Source organism: Triturus cristatus, chromosome 10 (assembly GCF_964204655.1).
Source record: "Triturus cristatus chromosome 10, aTriCri1.1, whole genome shotgun sequence".
NCBI lineage: Eukaryota > Metazoa > Chordata > Amphibia > Caudata > Salamandridae > Triturus > Triturus cristatus.
The window spans coordinates 798567737-798584564 of record NC_140593.1 but is presented as its reverse complement, the minus strand read 5'-3'; the positions used below and the strand labels follow the sequence as shown (position 1 = coordinate 798584564).

General features: G+C 40.3%; 1 protein-coding gene across 3 annotated transcripts in view; it reads left to right on the top strand.

The window, feature by feature from the left end:
• ABAT (4-aminobutyrate aminotransferase) overlaps positions 1-16828 on the top strand; it is a 499792-nt gene that overhangs the window by 364711 nt on the left and 118253 nt on the right. For all 3 annotated transcript variants that reach the window (XM_085628334.1, XM_085628336.1, XM_085628335.1), the window contains exons 7-8: positions 2197-2277; positions 10211-10303. In XM_085628334.1, the coding sequence (XP_085484460.1) occupies positions 2197-2277; positions 10211-10303 (174 nt within the window). The remainder of the gene's footprint in view (positions 1-2196; positions 2278-10210; positions 10304-16828) is intronic.

The following is a 16828-nucleotide window of genomic DNA, read 5'->3' as shown; positions in this document are numbered from 1 at the left end:
AGTTGCACTGGAAATCTGTTCAGTACTGTAGAAGCCATTGCTGATTCTGAGATTGTCTGGGGATTCTGGTGAATAGACTTCATTAAAACCTATAATAGGGAGTCTTTAGTATCCACACATATAATAAATAATGATAATTCACTGATAGCTAAACATTTCCTATGAGAATTTGCATCAACAAGCAAGTAACAGTTGTATCTTAATTGTCATCAAAACAGTGAATTACCATATTCCTATTTACTTAGTGCTCCAGTTCACCCTGAATATGGCATTCCAGTATTTTTCCTACGTCATCTAGCTGGGAAATTAACATATCCAGTTCAAAGATGGTCCTGGACCCATTTGTAAAAGGGGGCGCTGCATGTATGCAGAGGTATTTCTAGAGTGTGAACCTAGCCAGAGAAGCAACTGAGTACTGAGCCATGATCTGCGATTCAGGATCATTCAGGATGTTCACGGGTGGTGAATGCTATTGTGAGGAGATGTAGTGTTCCCTGAAGAGGTGGGCCTAAATTGCAGAAGGGTTGGTGAAGTTATGATGTTGTCGATGATGTTGTACCAGATTCTGGAAGCGTTGGTGGAGAAGGCTTTCTTGTTTTTCTCTTTTTTGGGAGTTTTTCGTTTCCCACATGGCAGTGTCCTAGCTTCTGGTTTTGTGCTGCTCAGCTGGTGTTGTATGGGAACAAGCCTGTTGTTGCAGCCATTTTCGTGATAGAGCTTACCTTGAAGCTGCATTGCATACAGGACCTTTCATGATATGTTTAATTTGTTTCTTTTGAGAAGTGCCTATGAATATTTTGGACTTCTAGCCAATATGTTTTGAGAATTGCGTTTTAAATCATACTAGTTTTTTACTAGTTTATTATACTCGTTTTTTACTAGTTTGTCATACTAGTTTATGAAAAGGTACAGATGGAGACCCTTCTCCACCTCCTCAAAAAATAATATTCCTTGGAATGGGCTGTGCTTTCACTTAATTATGGGGTAATATTAAAATATTTCCAAGATGGCCTTTTGCTCCCTCTCCATTTGTACCGTTACTCAAGTCTTTCATTGTCTTTGATTCAGTCGCAGAAGAACATAGCAGATAGGGTGGTGTCTGGATATTGAGCGCTGGCTGCTGTTTCAATAGTCAGGCACTTAGATCTAGGATAATTATCGCCGGGTAACGTGGAATTTTATCACTGAGATAGCGTGCTATCAGCAACGCTTATCTCAAAAGCTATAAAATTCCAAGCGCTAACTGCCAAATGTGAGATTATCGCTGGAAATCCAGCGATAATCTCACAAAGTTTGGCGATAGCTTGTTGATAGGGTAGGGCAGACTTAGCCATGATATCCACCTTACATTGGATATAATGGCTAAGTCAAACTAAAAGCAGGCGTAAGGAAAGTAACAATAACTAAGGTTAGCGCTACTTTTCTTATCGCTATGCCTGTTAGCGTGCCCATTGATAATTGGAGAAATGTCGGTTAGCGACATTTCTCCAGTTATTTTGGGACGGAACGCCCACTTTGCATCTCATTAGAGATGCAAAGGTGGGCGTTACGGGAAAGGGAGCTAATGCAAGGATTCACGCGATAGCGTGACCTTGCTGATAAGGTGATAAAATGATCGCCGCTTTTCGTCCGAAAACGGACGCAAAAGCGGCGATAATTTTATATCGCCTCCTTGATGATATGCCCCTAAGAGCCGACTCCCGTGAAAGCTTACACAATTCATGCTTCAGTCCTGTGAATGACCAGATTAATTCCTGGAAAATGAAAGCGTTCTTAAATGTATATCCTAAGGGCACAATATCGGAGGTTAGTAATGTCTTTTTCATGATCCAGAAATTCAATCCTGTATCTTTACATTAAATGTTCTAGCTGAATTACAAATGTTAACTGAATCTCTGGCATTTTTGCTACCTATTGTGTGCAGTGCGGTCCCAAAAATAAAACTCTAAGGGGCAGATTTACAAGCCCCTTGCGCCCCTTTTGCGTCACTTTTAACTTGGGAAAAGTGACGCAAAATTGACGCAAAAGTGGCGCAAGGGGCTTGTAAATCTGCCCCTAACATTATAATGTGCTGTGGACAACTTTGTTACCTTTGAAAACGTATGTTAATGGCAGTTTTGCTTGTTTTGTTTGAAATTACTTGTTTGGTAAGGGCATTTTTAAGTTGCATGTTTTTCTTTAAATTGTGTTTTGCAGAGTGCCTTCATCAACAGACCAGCTCTTGGAATTTTGCCCCCAGAGAACTTCACTGCAAATTTAGAGGAGTCTTTGCTGTCAGTAAGTGTTCAAGTCCATCATTACTGTTTTCTTGGGTGCAGATTCAGAGTTCACTCTTCCCCAGGACTAGCCACCCCTTAGCAGGAAAACTGAGGTTTATCCTTCTACTGAGAGGAAATGGGTGATCTTAATTATTTACCTTTTGTGTGCCACTCAAGTCATTAGTTTCAATTTACATTGCTGTCAGGCATGGTTTAACCACATGAGATTCTGAATATGTAAGAGGATCTTATTCTTCCTTTCCTTTGTTCTTTAGGTCTCTCCTCTCTCTATATGTGTATGTGTGTGTATACGCACACACACAGGCACACAGTTGAATATCTCTATCTATCTATCTATCTATCTCTCTATATATATATATATATATATATATATATATATATATATATATATATATATATATATATAATCTACTGGCGGTCGCCAGTAGATAGTTATAGTTAGGACCCTCTTACCATAGGAAATCCGCAACATTCTATTTTGAATAACTTTGGCGCCGGTCGACGAATCCTCGCAAAATTTTCAAAATAGGTGGGGCGTTGAGCTCCGCTCCTACCCTGAAAGTCTCGGGGGGATTCGTCAAGCGGGGGCTGAGATAAAAGGGGGGTCCCAAAACGCGTTTTTCCCATGCATTTTTCCATAGGACCTTTAGACCGAGCTACAGCCCGAACGGCTGAACAGAATTTAATGAAATTTGGCAGAGAGGTAGTCCTCAGGTCAAGGAAGTGCCTTTTGTAGGTTTGGTGTAAATCTGTTCAGTAGATTCTGAGAAAATAGCCTTTAAATCAATATATATATCTGAGCCAGCTTACGGTGCGCTTACGGTGCGCTTACCGTACGCGTACGGTGACGTGCGTGAGCGCGATTCTGATTGGCCGTTAGATCTTAGTAAACATTCGAATCGGTCGAAACCAGGAAGCGGCGGCCGCCATTTTCTCTCTCGCACTCTGACAGGGGGTTGAAAAACAAAGTGCAAAAACATGTAAAGGGGCTGTTTAGACAGCTCCCAAGCACCTAGCCATGTCGAGGGAGTCCCCAACGATCCCCCAAGTGAAAAAAGGCAATTTTAATTTTTTCTAAAATTTCGCCGATTACGCTTACGCGTACGGTAATAAATAATAAAAAAAAAAAAAAATATCCACATTCTACCCACCGCGTGTGCAAATGGTTCCCGAAGGGCACCATTTGTGCATGGCTTATTACAGCAAAACAAAACATATATTTTACCTGTCACAACGATGCTCATCATATGTCCTCCATGTGCGCACGGTGCGTGAAGCGCATCGTGCGTTCATGGCCCATCTAGCGTAACGTGGGCACGCGGTGCGCGAAGCGCACCGTGCGCGCACGGAACGAACTGCGTTAAGTGGGCGCGCACGCCACAAATGGCGTAAAGTAACTTAGCATTTAAAAAACCGTACAAATTCACTGAAAAAACCATAGGTTTCACACACGTTATAGTTAGGAATTAGCATTTAAAAAACCTTGCAAATTCACTGAAAAAACCATAGGTTTCACACATGTTATAGTTAGCTGGACATTTTACTGATAAAAAACCAATGAAATTCCCCCGTTATAGTTACTGTAGGCAACTATAACTCACGCGACCGTAATCCTCTGCTGATGACATGTGTGTCTTTATGAAAAAAAAATATTTGTAATATATGTATAGCTAAAATTTAATGGAAGAAGACATGGGCAAATAAGTGTCTAAATACAGTATTAGCATCAGCAGAGGATTACGGTCGCGTGAGTTATAGTTGCCTACAGTAACTATAACGGGGGAATTTCATTGGTTTTTTATCAGTAAAATGTCCAGCTAACTATAACATGTGTGAAACCTATGGTTTTTTCAGTGAATATATATATATATATATATATATATTCATTCAATAAAAACACCAAACATTTAAGATTTTTTATACTTAGGAAATTTAATTTATTATTTCCACACAAAATCAACTTAAACTACTACTACACATTAGAAATTCGAAAGTTATAGTTCTAACTTAGAGTTATAATTTGCACCCAAAACGTGCTATAACTCACGGACCTCCGTACAGTGTTAGCAACTTGCTAGCCAGATTAAATTAATTATACTTCATGCCTTACCCATGCACTGCTTATACTCTTTCATATTGCATTATTTCTAGCACGTTAATTCATACCATTCATAACAATTCTCATGCCATCTGAAATGACTTAATTTATGAGAACATTGTGCAATGGGAGAGGGACGGGTACTATAACTCGTGCACTTCCGTACACTGTTAGTAACTCGCTAGCCAGATTAAATGTATTATACCTCGTGCCTTGCCCATGCACTGCTTATACTCTTTCATATTACATCACTTATAGCCCGTTAATTCATACCATCCATTACAATTCTCATGCCAGCTGAAATGGTAGAGGGCCAAGTATTGTACAGGTAGCACAACACACTCCCCCCAAACCATGTGTTTCTGTGGGTGGAAGAGGTAGCCCATCAGCCCCTATGAATAGCTGCAGTTGTCCTCCCACTCCTCCTGCCATAATAATTTACAATCTGCCTCCTATCTGAGGCCAATACATATTTCATCTCAGCTAGTTCAAACAAGAAAAGGAGTGGCTCAAGCGTCCCATGCTTTAGGCGTAATGGAATCATGCCATGGCCATGCACATTTAAGTCTGGAGGAGCCCTCCAGAATTTTAAATCTGCAGATAGCTTGATTGGCCAGATTTGGACTGCCTGAAAGGATAAATATTTGGTCCTCTGACCAGTACTTCATCCAGCGTTTGACTTTACAGCCACGTAGGAGCTACCCACCAGTACAATTCAGAGGATAACAAAATATCCAGAAGGGAAGTTTTCCTGCCGGCCTCTCTGTGTGACCTGGACTGGAATTAAGTCTGGAGTTCTCTAGAAATGCTGCTGATGCTGTGGATCTTCATGGAGAGGAATACCTGCAGCTGGACCGCTACAGCAAGGATGAGTAAACAATCTCCAGTGAAGCGTGGGGCAAGGATACCACAAAGACGAGATTCCAATGAAGAAGCAGGTGCAACAGGCAGAAAAGTGAAGCTCAACACCTTCAGCCAATGCCAAGGTTTGCCCTGCTTTCTCCTTGACCCTCTGGTGCCAAAGGAGCCTTTATCTTCTTCTCTAGAAATTCCCTAAGTTCTTGATGGATTCTATGCTCTTCTTGTAGACCTAATTTCTAATTGGAAAAGCTAGCAGAGGTCACCCTCATACCAAAATGAATGGATTGTCTATTTAGCCCAATCACTTCAAGAGACATCATCATTTGAAGCGCCGGTGCCATCTTGGATTCAACTTGGCTTTGTATCGCTGATTATTGCAATGGGTGCCATAAACCTGTGGATACCTCCAGAAAATCTAGACCATGACTGGTAGCTTCGAGATACAGGCCGTCCATTAACTGACAAGAGACACCAATGTGGTTTGGCACTCTTTACAGCTACCGCCCCCAAATATTGTGCCCATTGGCTGCTGTGCTCATGGGTTGAGTGACTCTGCCCACGCTCTGGGCCCCAATCACTCAACACCAGATATACTACAAGGCAGCCTAGAACATACTGGTTGGCTTTGCAAGGAAGGGCGGCATTTGTTCTTTGGGAGGAAGGTCTGTGAGTAGGGCACTGGGACATTTTGGGGTACCAGGTACATGTTAGCCAAATCTGTGCAAAACAAAGCCTCAATGAAATGTCATTATAAATTCATTCCTAACTATGAAAACTCACTCACTGCAGTTGAAATCCCAAGACCTACATTACTTTAGCTTTGAACTGTATCTCTGAGAATTTTGAAACTGCTGCCGTATTTTTTACTTCAGAAATGCTAGTTAGAATTGTTAGTTTTAGTTTTGTAAACTAACATCAACCTTTGATCCTAATGATAACACTATTGCTGCGATAAGATCCTAATTCTGAATTGAATACTAACTGGAGGGGGATACCTTGGCCAAAGTTACTGAATCCATTTAGTATCTCCATCTCAGCTATTGGCCAGTGTGAGACCAGGATGGGGAATAACACTAATTTTCCAGAATTACCAGTTCCAATAACTCATGTGGTTTCCATTACAAGCCCTTTCCCATGCATATCTTCCACCTGCTTTCAGAAAGAGGAAAACGTCATGGAAAAGCATGAAGTTCTATCAATTGCGTTCTCACTCCCAGCAAAACTTGGATTTGGATGAAGGACCCATTTACTAGGGGTTAAAATTGCCCTTGTGTCACGCAGGGTGATGCAGGGGCAATGCAAGCCCTTAGGTTAAATCTGGAGTGACGCAAGGCAGGTCAACCTGCAGCCTTGCGTCTCTCTGCTCTGGGAAGACATTCCATGGGTGGTATGTGGGTGTTCCCATGCATCTACCCATGGTTTTTGGCACATTCTAAGACTTACTAACAATAGCAAACCTGGGAATGTGTCAAAATGGTACGCCTTACCAGTGGAGGCGAAGTGTGGAGAAATATGTTTATTTCTCCTCACTTTTTCCTCTTTCTCTTGCTGCATTCTGGAGCACATGTACAAAGAGGAAAAATCCTCACAGGATTGTTTTTGTGCAGAAAGTTGTCCCTTCCTGCACAAAATCAATCCTGCCTTAAATGCAGCCATCATTGCACCATGGTGCAAGGGTTCGTGCACTGGCACCTCACAGCCTCTAGTGTGCCAGCGCAGAGACAGCAGGAATGACCCATATCTTAGTAGATATGGTGCATTCCTGCCCTCTCCATTTGGCACAGCACAGCAAGATTTCTTGCGGCGTTGCGCTGTGTCAAATGTTAATAAACCTGCCACTTCTTGTTTTCACGTGAGAGCAGTATCTGATTCATATGGTTCATTGTAGTTCATCTCTATTTAAAGTAAAAGGCTAGATGGACATTGGCCTTATTAACTGGCTCCTCAAAATCACTACCCTGTAATCATCAAGTGCCAAAGGTGAAGCCTTGGTCATCCAGTTGGACTACTATAGTATGCTGGATCTAGAACAAAATGGTACAACAAGGTAAAGAATTTCACTTTTTACAGTTGAGCTACAGTAACCTGGAAAGTCTACCGGAAATCCCCCCAAAAGCACTCACAGCCGGCATAGCCATAGAAATAAAATATATATCAATAATACATCATAAATATGTAAAAAATACTATGATTAAAATAATTTTAAACAGGGTCTTATTGGCAGCAGTTCATGTTGATCGGGAGGTCGAAAAGTGCATAACTTCATAAAGCATTGTGCTGTTACTCACTGATTCACTTTACCTATAGTGTGGTGCAACCTTAAACATTACTCTTTATTATGACAGGAGCTTTTACTTGTAAAGATAGAAATAAGCCCCTTCTACCTCACTGGTTGGTAGTAGTGATACAACACCTTATCGACACGGGATGACAAGCTAGGCTTCCACTTTTACATTTTTTTTGTAGCCCGGTGATAGATCTCAGACTAATTATATGAGTTAAAATCTCCGCAATTTACAAGCCTAAAAATACAGTCCTAAAATCTCTGCAATTCATGTGTATGCATGAAATCCAAATATGGCGATCAGATCCAGTCTATGGAGATGGCAAAACAAGTCTATCAGGATTCTAATGTCCAGTGGCAGCTGGCATGTCCCTAGGGTAGTAGGGTGGGTGGGGCATAAAAAAAAGAGAAATTAAATTAAAGCAACTTACCTGCGAGCATGATGTGACGTTCTCCTCCTCCTCAATGGTCTTCTCTTTTCGAGGCAAGCTTCAAACTCCCTTCACCAATCCTAGTGATGTTCTCAACAGCATGAGAGCAGTGCTAGGATTGGTGGGAGCGGCCTCACTCGGCGCTCCACAGGGCTCTGCAGGCTTTGGCTTTCTCTAACCTAGCTGTCTTAAGACAGCTGGGTTAGAGAGGTTTAAAGTAAGCATGTGTGGCTGGTTGTTGCAAGACGGCCGGCCAAAACGACATGCGCACTTTAAACTGAAAGTGCCCTGCTCTCTTGGCTGTTGTCATTCAGCAGCAGCCCCACTCCCGTCCTTACGCTCCATTTGGGACGGGGTGAAGAAAAATAAAATGGTAATTAATTAACTTTATTGCCATTTTATTTTTCTCTCTAGGGGCATTTCAGTGGGGCGACGCTCCTCCGCTCCTCCGCTCAAACGGAGGAGCCGCCCCTGCTAATGTTCTTTGCACACAGTGCATCTGCGTTGTGCCAGATACGACTAGGGCATAGCCCATCCCGAACTAATTTGGTATATGCAAGTCACAGGGATTTTTTTGTATCATCCAAGGAATAAATGTCCAAAGAGGCTTCTGAAATATTCGTCCATGAGATGCGGCTCCGGGTCATTTCTAAAAAAGAAGGGTTTTCAATACGACAACCAATTCAACTGGTGTAAAATCTAGCTCCACCTGCACAGAATTAATCGGAATACCAGGGGTCAAATGCAACAATTGATTTAGTGAATTATTCTCAGCAACTTGCAGGGGTTAGTTGTAATAAGAGGTATTATATTGGCTAACTTCCTGTCTTTCATTATCCTGCAATTTGTTGACCGATATCACCTTATTTTCATAAAAATATCATTTTCTTTTCATCTTAAGTGTTCCCAAAAAAAAAAAAAACTTCAACCAAAAAAATACCTGCATTATAGTCCAGTTGGGTCTGGGCTTAGAGCTTCTTCTTGTCTGAGACCCGAATCTGGCTTTCTTTAAATTATTGAGAGCACCTGTTATTTGTCAACGTAAGGACTGCACACTTCTCTCTTTCAGAAATATCACAATTATTCTGTGTTTTGTCAATTCGGCTTCGTTGCCAACTGAATTTCAATTCAGGCACAGATTCTAGTGTCACCTGCAAGTGGTTTCAAAATGTATTGATAATATTCTCTTATTCTATGGATTATGTCAGTAATTAGTAATACCTCAATGGGGTCATGCTGGTCATAAATGAATCACTTCATTCAAATCCAGGTCCCAAACTTGACCAGATATGAACATTCTTTCTAACCCGTAACCAGTTAATTTAATTGGTTTCAGTGTGGCAGTCCTTCAGATATGGCTGCTTGCCTAGAGTATGAAGAAGTGTCAGATGTAAACATATTCTTATTTTCAATCAATTGGTGTTTCGTCACATTTGGTGGGAAATGGATGCCTAAAAAATGTATGTTCAGCACTCATTGAGCAAACTGATTTCCCATCTATGCCTTGTGCATACTTCCAGTTAGCATAAGAAATATATTGTGGCAGACAAATCCGCTTGGGTACGAGGCCCATGGATAAACAAGGATATTGGTAAAGTGTCTCCGCTTTTCCTCAACTATCCCATTAAACACTGAGCCAAGTACTGGATCCATTCACTGCATAGAAGGAAAACACTAACAGTCTTCTGAGTTTATTTTATAATAATAAAAGCTGATATCCATGTATTTTCAGAGATGACGTATCGTTAGTCAGATTCATAAATACATATATTTCAAAACATCAACTTTCAAAAGAAATGGTTAAAAAATGAGATATTTTAGTCTGCATCAAATATGTATTTTACCACACATGGCTTCTGCATTTGTTTTTGAATTAAGTCTAATCTCTTTAGATTTTGTAGTCATTTTCAAAATGTACTCTACTTACCTTATTTTATTTTGTAATTTAAATAACTTTACATTTTGAAGTCTTGTCTTGTACGTCTTACTCATAAATCCAGATTACTCGGATTGAAAACCCAGAAATTCCATGAAATATCATGTGCACATCTGTACAATGTATTTTTCTTTTCTTTTTTATTTGCTGTATTTATAGAAAAGTCCTTTCTAATTTGACTGACCGAAGTCTGCAAAATATTCTGCAAATGTGAATTACCCATCTAATTAAAAAAAAAAAAATAGAACTTTAAAAACAAACATAACAAACTTAGCACTTGTATCAAAATGCCCTAACTGTAGTACCACTTTCTTTCCACAGGTGGCCCCGAATGGAATGAGTCAGGTCATCACCATGGCCTGCGGATCCTGCTCCAATGAAAATGCTTTTAAATCGATCTTCATGTGGTACCGAGTGAGTATGTCTCCAAAAGTGGATCTCCAGATTCACACCACCATTCATTTCAAGATAGCCTCTTAAAAGTAATAAGGAAGCCAATGGAGTTAAAGTACATATGTTTGTATATATACAATCAATAGAATTTACATTAGTGTCACACAAGTTTTGTTTTGCTATTGAAATTTGTTGTATTTAAGCCTCTAAAAATACCATCTGCTGAAAATACAATTCATTTACAATTCTGGGGCCTAGCTGCTATGCAACTAAAAACTATGGGTGTATTAAAAAAACCAGGATGCTATCTTTGTGGCTGTGCCTTGCCAACTGGAACAGGGAACTTTCAGTCTGATTCACAAAGATATTTCTTTCAATAGGTGTAACTTACTCTAGACTTCTTACCTTCCTGGATGTCCACCAGTAGGTCAGACCTACTCATGGAATAAGGCTTTGTCAATCCACATTGCGTGGGTGCTGACTTACAGTGCACAGTCCACCCTAGTGCAACTTATCTCCATCGTGATACAATTTATGTCTAGTTTAGAAAGAAAATTGAAGAATGCTATCACTCCTTGAAGACTTGGTTGCCCTTCAGTAGTCCAGTTCCCAGTAGGCAGAAACTCTGGAATCACCTAACAGTTACTGAATTCACAGTGTTAAGGTAATTAAGTATATCTCTTCTGTACTAACATATACTGAGGGAGTCTGGGATTTAGACAAAATAATCCTTAAAAACTGCAAAATGTGAATCAACTGGAAGGTCATAGAGGGTCCAGCACTAGATTTGGAGACGAAACCTCATGGTGTGAATGACCACTATTTTTGTCCTGGAAGTGCTTCAGCCTAATAGCAGCATCACTGAGATGGCTTAGGATTCCAGTCTTACAGGATAAATAAGACAACTGAAAAAGCGCTAAAAGGCAAATTGCATGTACACGGTTTACCTCTTGCTCCACCTAGTAACTGAATGCTAATTTCTCTTGCTCCAGTTTTTGCGCGTGCAATTAAAATCCGCTGATAACTAGTGGTAATTGGCAGTGGAAACTGTGTCCAAGGGAACAATATAGGCAAAATGTGGCCGAAAATGGTTTGCTCCGTTATTCCTCAGTACTGATGGCTAAGGTCATATGAGGTGTAAAAGAATACCATGGGTCATCATATATAAAGGGGGCACTGCTGCGGTCTGGCCTGCGACGTTCCTCTAAATGGAGGTGTAGCGCACAGACCTGTTTAGTGAGTTCTGTTACAGATAATGTGCTACCCTGCTTGAAGCTGTCTGTCCACATTTGACAGTGCAGGTAGCATCGCGGCCACATTATGAAAGGGGAACAGAGATCTCCCTAGAGATGGAAGCAGTGGGTGACCTCACCCACCAGCAGGGGGATCTCTAGGGTGGTCCATGGATCCACAGATCCCCTCTTTCAATGTGTGCCCTTTGAAGACTCTCTGACTGTGCACCACCTCTTTGTGGTTGGCCTCAGTGTGCCCCCTGACAAGTTCTTTGCCTCTGTGTCCATGTCTATAATATCACAGAGCTGAGTTGCATGGGGCCATCGACCCATACAAATGAAGGAATGTCCTGTGTAGTGTTGGCATGATCTTTATTACAGAAGGGGCTGCACAAGCTTCTACAACCCCTTCTGTAATACCAGAGTGCCCCCCTGGGCAAAGACAGTGGGCGCACACTTGCATGATCGAAATTGTACTATTGAAGCACTCTTTTATGTGCTCTGACGTGTCTTTGTGAATTGGTCCAAAGCATCCAGCTCCTTATTAATAAAAGTCCAAAGAGGGAACACTCTATTCCATTTTTGCTTATGCTAACTGCATATGAATAGTCCCTGAATATTCCCGTTATATTTCGTACTTTAGATGTTTTTGAGCTAATTCACAAAGGCATAGAAGAGCATGTAAAAGAATACTACAGGAATACCATTCTAGGTGCCCCAAAATAATTTTATGAATAGGCCCCATAGTGTTTATCTCAATGCCTAATTAACCTCATTGGAGTTTAGTTGATAACTAATTGTTTAGCTATACTGGGAACCAGCACTATTTCTTTGGTACCTCCTCACCCATTGGATTCAGCCTTCCTTTGTTGTATTCCTTTCATTTACATTGTAATAGGAAATTATTTGTGAGCCTTCTATGCTCCTTACAAATGTAAAACATGGTGAACAGAAGATGGAAGATATCCAACCATGTGCCCCATTACAAGTGAGTGACTGTAAGAAAGGCCCGGTAGTACTACACTTAAGGTCTGATTACAAATATAGGTGCTATATATCGCGCCCGATAAATAACCATACCACAGGATATGTTATTTGTCGGATGCCTTAAAAAGCACCTATTACGAGTTCTTTTGGGAATAACATGCGGATTGTGGTGCTTAACACACCAAAATTTGAATGGTGCAGCAAATACTGTACACATTTCCTATATTAAATGTTGGCATGTTTGAACTGACAAATTTTAATGAAGGTTGAATTATTTAACACGTCCGATTATCATTGGATATGTTAAATACCTTCCAATCCGCGACTGTGACCCATGCGTAAACAGTTTACTCACGGATTGGAATACATTGAGCCACTTGTAATCAGGCTCTTAGTATTAACAATACTGGGCAGTATTATCATTCCCTTATCAGGCCATTATGAGTATTCACATCTGGAATGGCAATATGCACCCAGAATTACAGGCCCACTTGAAATCCCTTCTCATCCAAAAATCAAAACCAGAACACTTGTAATCGTGCTACCCATAGAGAAAATGTGTAACATCTGTACCTAAAAAATACGCAACATCTTATTCATGTAGAAACATGAGGAAATGTGTGGAAACAGAAGACATTGCCTTTAGATATTTAGTTTAACAGCAGTCGTGAAGTATTAGTAAACATTACATGGCAATTGAAAGCAGTGCAACTGTAAACATCTGTTGTGTCCTGCAAGCGTGAAATGAATTTGGAAATTCTAAAAGATTTACTGTACTGTTTAATTAATGGTACATGTGCACAGCTTCTTTCATGTAATAGGCTCGTCTCTTCAAGCTGTTACAGTCCGTGCACCATTGAACTAAGCCTCCTTGAAACAGTAGCACTTTGAATGGAAAACAAGCATAGGCAAAGCCAATACATCTAGATTTGACAGTGCTTGTTTCCTTTAAACCTGTAAGTTTCGAGTAATCAGACGTCCTGGATTTCCCCGAACAGTCTCAGTTTTTGGTGTCCTGACACTTTTCTTCATTTTAAATAAATGTCTCAGTTTTTGGTACAAAGGTCAGGTAATTCAGCATAGCAGAATTGAAAGGTATGCTTTCCTTTCATAGGCCATTATAATAAATGGGGTAACCCAAACAAAATTCCTTGGACCTGGGTGTCGAATGGTACAAAAAACAATGGTTTTGGACCTTTCTTTGCACATAAATTCGTTTTATAAACAATTATCATTCAATAAAGACTCAAAGTGTTCCCTTGGAGCAACCCCTTTTTTCTTCCTTTAAAAAAAAAAACTATAGTTAAATGAAATATTTATTGTCCCTTTGACTTAATTTTGTGATTAATAAATATATGCCTTTTTGGAAACCAAATGGTTGTTGCACATCTAAGTATCTTAATTAATTCGGTTCTATGTAACCGTGAGCTGACTGGTTTAATGCTCTGAGTCTTTATTGAATGATAATTGTTTATAAAAGGAATTTATGTGCAAAGAAAGGACCATTGCTCCTTTCACAGGCGCCCCTGAAGACTGACAGAAATAGAGTAGCTTATCTGTTCCTGTCAGACTTGCATATGATATACATATATATATATATACATATACACAAAACACAGTGTCTTGTCAATTTCCCTTCCACAGGAAAGAACGGAGGCGAACCTGAAGTTAGTGCTCAGTACTATTTTATTTGCTTAGTACCAAGTATACAGCCACGAAAGTACTTAAGCGACCTGGACCCAGGAACGGCACAGGTGCATGTTTGGGTTGAGGAACCCTATCATGAAAACCACTTCCGCATACCACAGTGTATGGAGCATGCACTCACCTCCAGCAGGGAAATCTCTTCAACTCTGTTATTCTTCATTATAGTTTATGGTATGCAATGCCGATATCGCCAAAGCGTTTCGGCGTATTCCACACCATGTTCACGGGTCAACAAGGGGTGGAATACGCCGTAACTCATTGGGGATATCAGCATCGAGTACAATAAATGATAATGAAGAATAAGGGAGTTTAGGTGATTTCCCCGCTGGAGGCAAGTGTGCGTTCCGTACACTGTGGTATGTGGTAGTCGCCAGTAGGCAGTTACGGTTACAACCTAGTTTCCATTTTCAGGTGCCTATATCTTTGGCGCTGCTTAATGAATGGTACTTGAGATGGAGTCTAGAAAGTTTTGGGGTGATCCGTAAAGTGGGGGTTGAGGAAAAAGGGGGGGTCACAAAACGCGTAATTTCCCATAAGACCTTTGTACAAGCCTACAGCCCGAACCGCTGGATGGAATAACACCAAATTTGGCAGCAGGGTAGCTCTTGGTAAGCAGATCGTGCTTTTGTGATTTGGTATAAATCCTTTCAGTAGTTTGGGAGAAATTAAGTGGAAAATAAATTTGTATATCTGGGAACACGGATAATTCGCTGATTACCCTCCAAATTATCCAGAAATCTGGAGGTGAAAAGAAGGTCCTGGTTGGCTGGCTAGAGCGTAAAAGTCAATTTGCTGCTGCCATTTTGTTTCCTCATATTGGCTAGGTGCGGTGAAATACATTGTAAAACAGATATAAGGGGACATGATGCAGGTATCCTGACCCTAGAGGACGCACAGAGGTGTCCCTGGGGGGCCGTAATGACCCTAAAATTGTGTTTGTTTTTTATCGTCGCAAATGACTATCCGTGGATCCTCTGTGAATTTTAGCCCCACCAGAAAATAAAAACCATTGAAATTCACTGATAAAACCAAAGGTTACAGGATTGTCATAGTTACGCTGATTTTTTACTCATACAAAACCATTGAATTCAGATGTTATAGTTATACTTATCTGAAGAAACTATAACTTGTGCCATTAAGTAACTTAGTGCCACAAGTTATAGTTTCTTAACATAAGTATAACTATAATTGCTGAATTTCTATGGTTTTGTATGAGTAAGAAGTCAGTTTAACTATAACAGCCGTATAACCTTTGGTTTTATCAGTGAATTATATATTATATACACACACACACACCTATCATATACTTATATAAAGGCTTTAGTCCTACTTTTATTTCTGGCTTGTCCCAGGTTTTGGTTCTCAAAATCTGCTAACCCTAGGTAAGGTACAACAAAAAAGCATGTTGAGATGGCGGATCTTACATGACCACACATGCATGGGTGGCAACGTTTAGATGGTTTATGTTGAACCTTATAACAAAAATATATCAAAGATGGCATGAATGGAGTCTATTTTTCAATGATTTTCAGCAAAATTAAATATGCACGCATGAAGTGCCCAGAAGCAGCATGAGGGAAGCTGCAAGGCTCTCCCATAGAAAACAGCAAAATAATAATAAAAGAAAATAAAGATGAGATAATCCTAGAAGCCCTGCCAATAAACTGCACTATTTCTGTGTGACTACAAGAACATCATCACTAACACAGATGGGAACCAATGGCTAAAGTGGGCTGCTCCATTGTCCTATCCTCTGAACAGTGTTGGGCAGGAGTGAACGACTCTACAACTATATATGTTTATATGTATGCATCTATGTACTTTTTATCTTTTATTGGAAAAACAAAAGGTCGTGGATAGTACCAAACGTATGTATATACCAGCCATTCTTCTAGGCTAGTATACATATTCTAATATTTGAAATTCGTAGGTAAAGTTCCTATTTAGTTTTAACATTTAAAATGTTTGCTTTAAACATCTTTGGTATACAGTGCTGTCTACAGCAGAGGAGTGGTGGGCTTAAAAGCAGTTGGGCATCATTGTATGGCCTAGCTTGTGCACGCCTAGACTAGCGAACTTGGAGAATGCCTGCAGCCTGCATGTGTTGTCTTGAGTCTGGAATTGCATACAGTACTATGATATTAATGGTGAAAAACAGAGCTAACAAGTCAGGCAGTGAGAATGAGTTGGCGAATGTTGGAAGACATAAGTGGGGTGAGAATGAGGAGAAAGATATATATGAAGAGAAGTCTATGTTTGTGGGGCAATAGAGTGAGGTGTAGAGTTCCTTGAAATAGGAAATTATGTAACTACCAGCTCTTACTCCTGTTTTGCTGCCTTCTGTTGCAGATTGAGCCCTCGTCCACTGACTTGCTGCGGTTGTCATCATTTTTTTAATCCAGTTCCTTTTGGCTATGTTAGGCCTCTCATGTTACCATACATCTTTTCCAGTTGTTGGGTTCCTGCAGCCTTTGTTTAGCCTTGTGATGGGCATTAGATCATGCCATTTGCATGCTGGAGTTATAGAATCTTCCTCTTCTCATCTTCTTGTTTGTTTATGGATTCTTGGTGAGGTATAGGTTGTGTATTTAGAGTCTTGTTAAGAGACAGGCAGATGGAC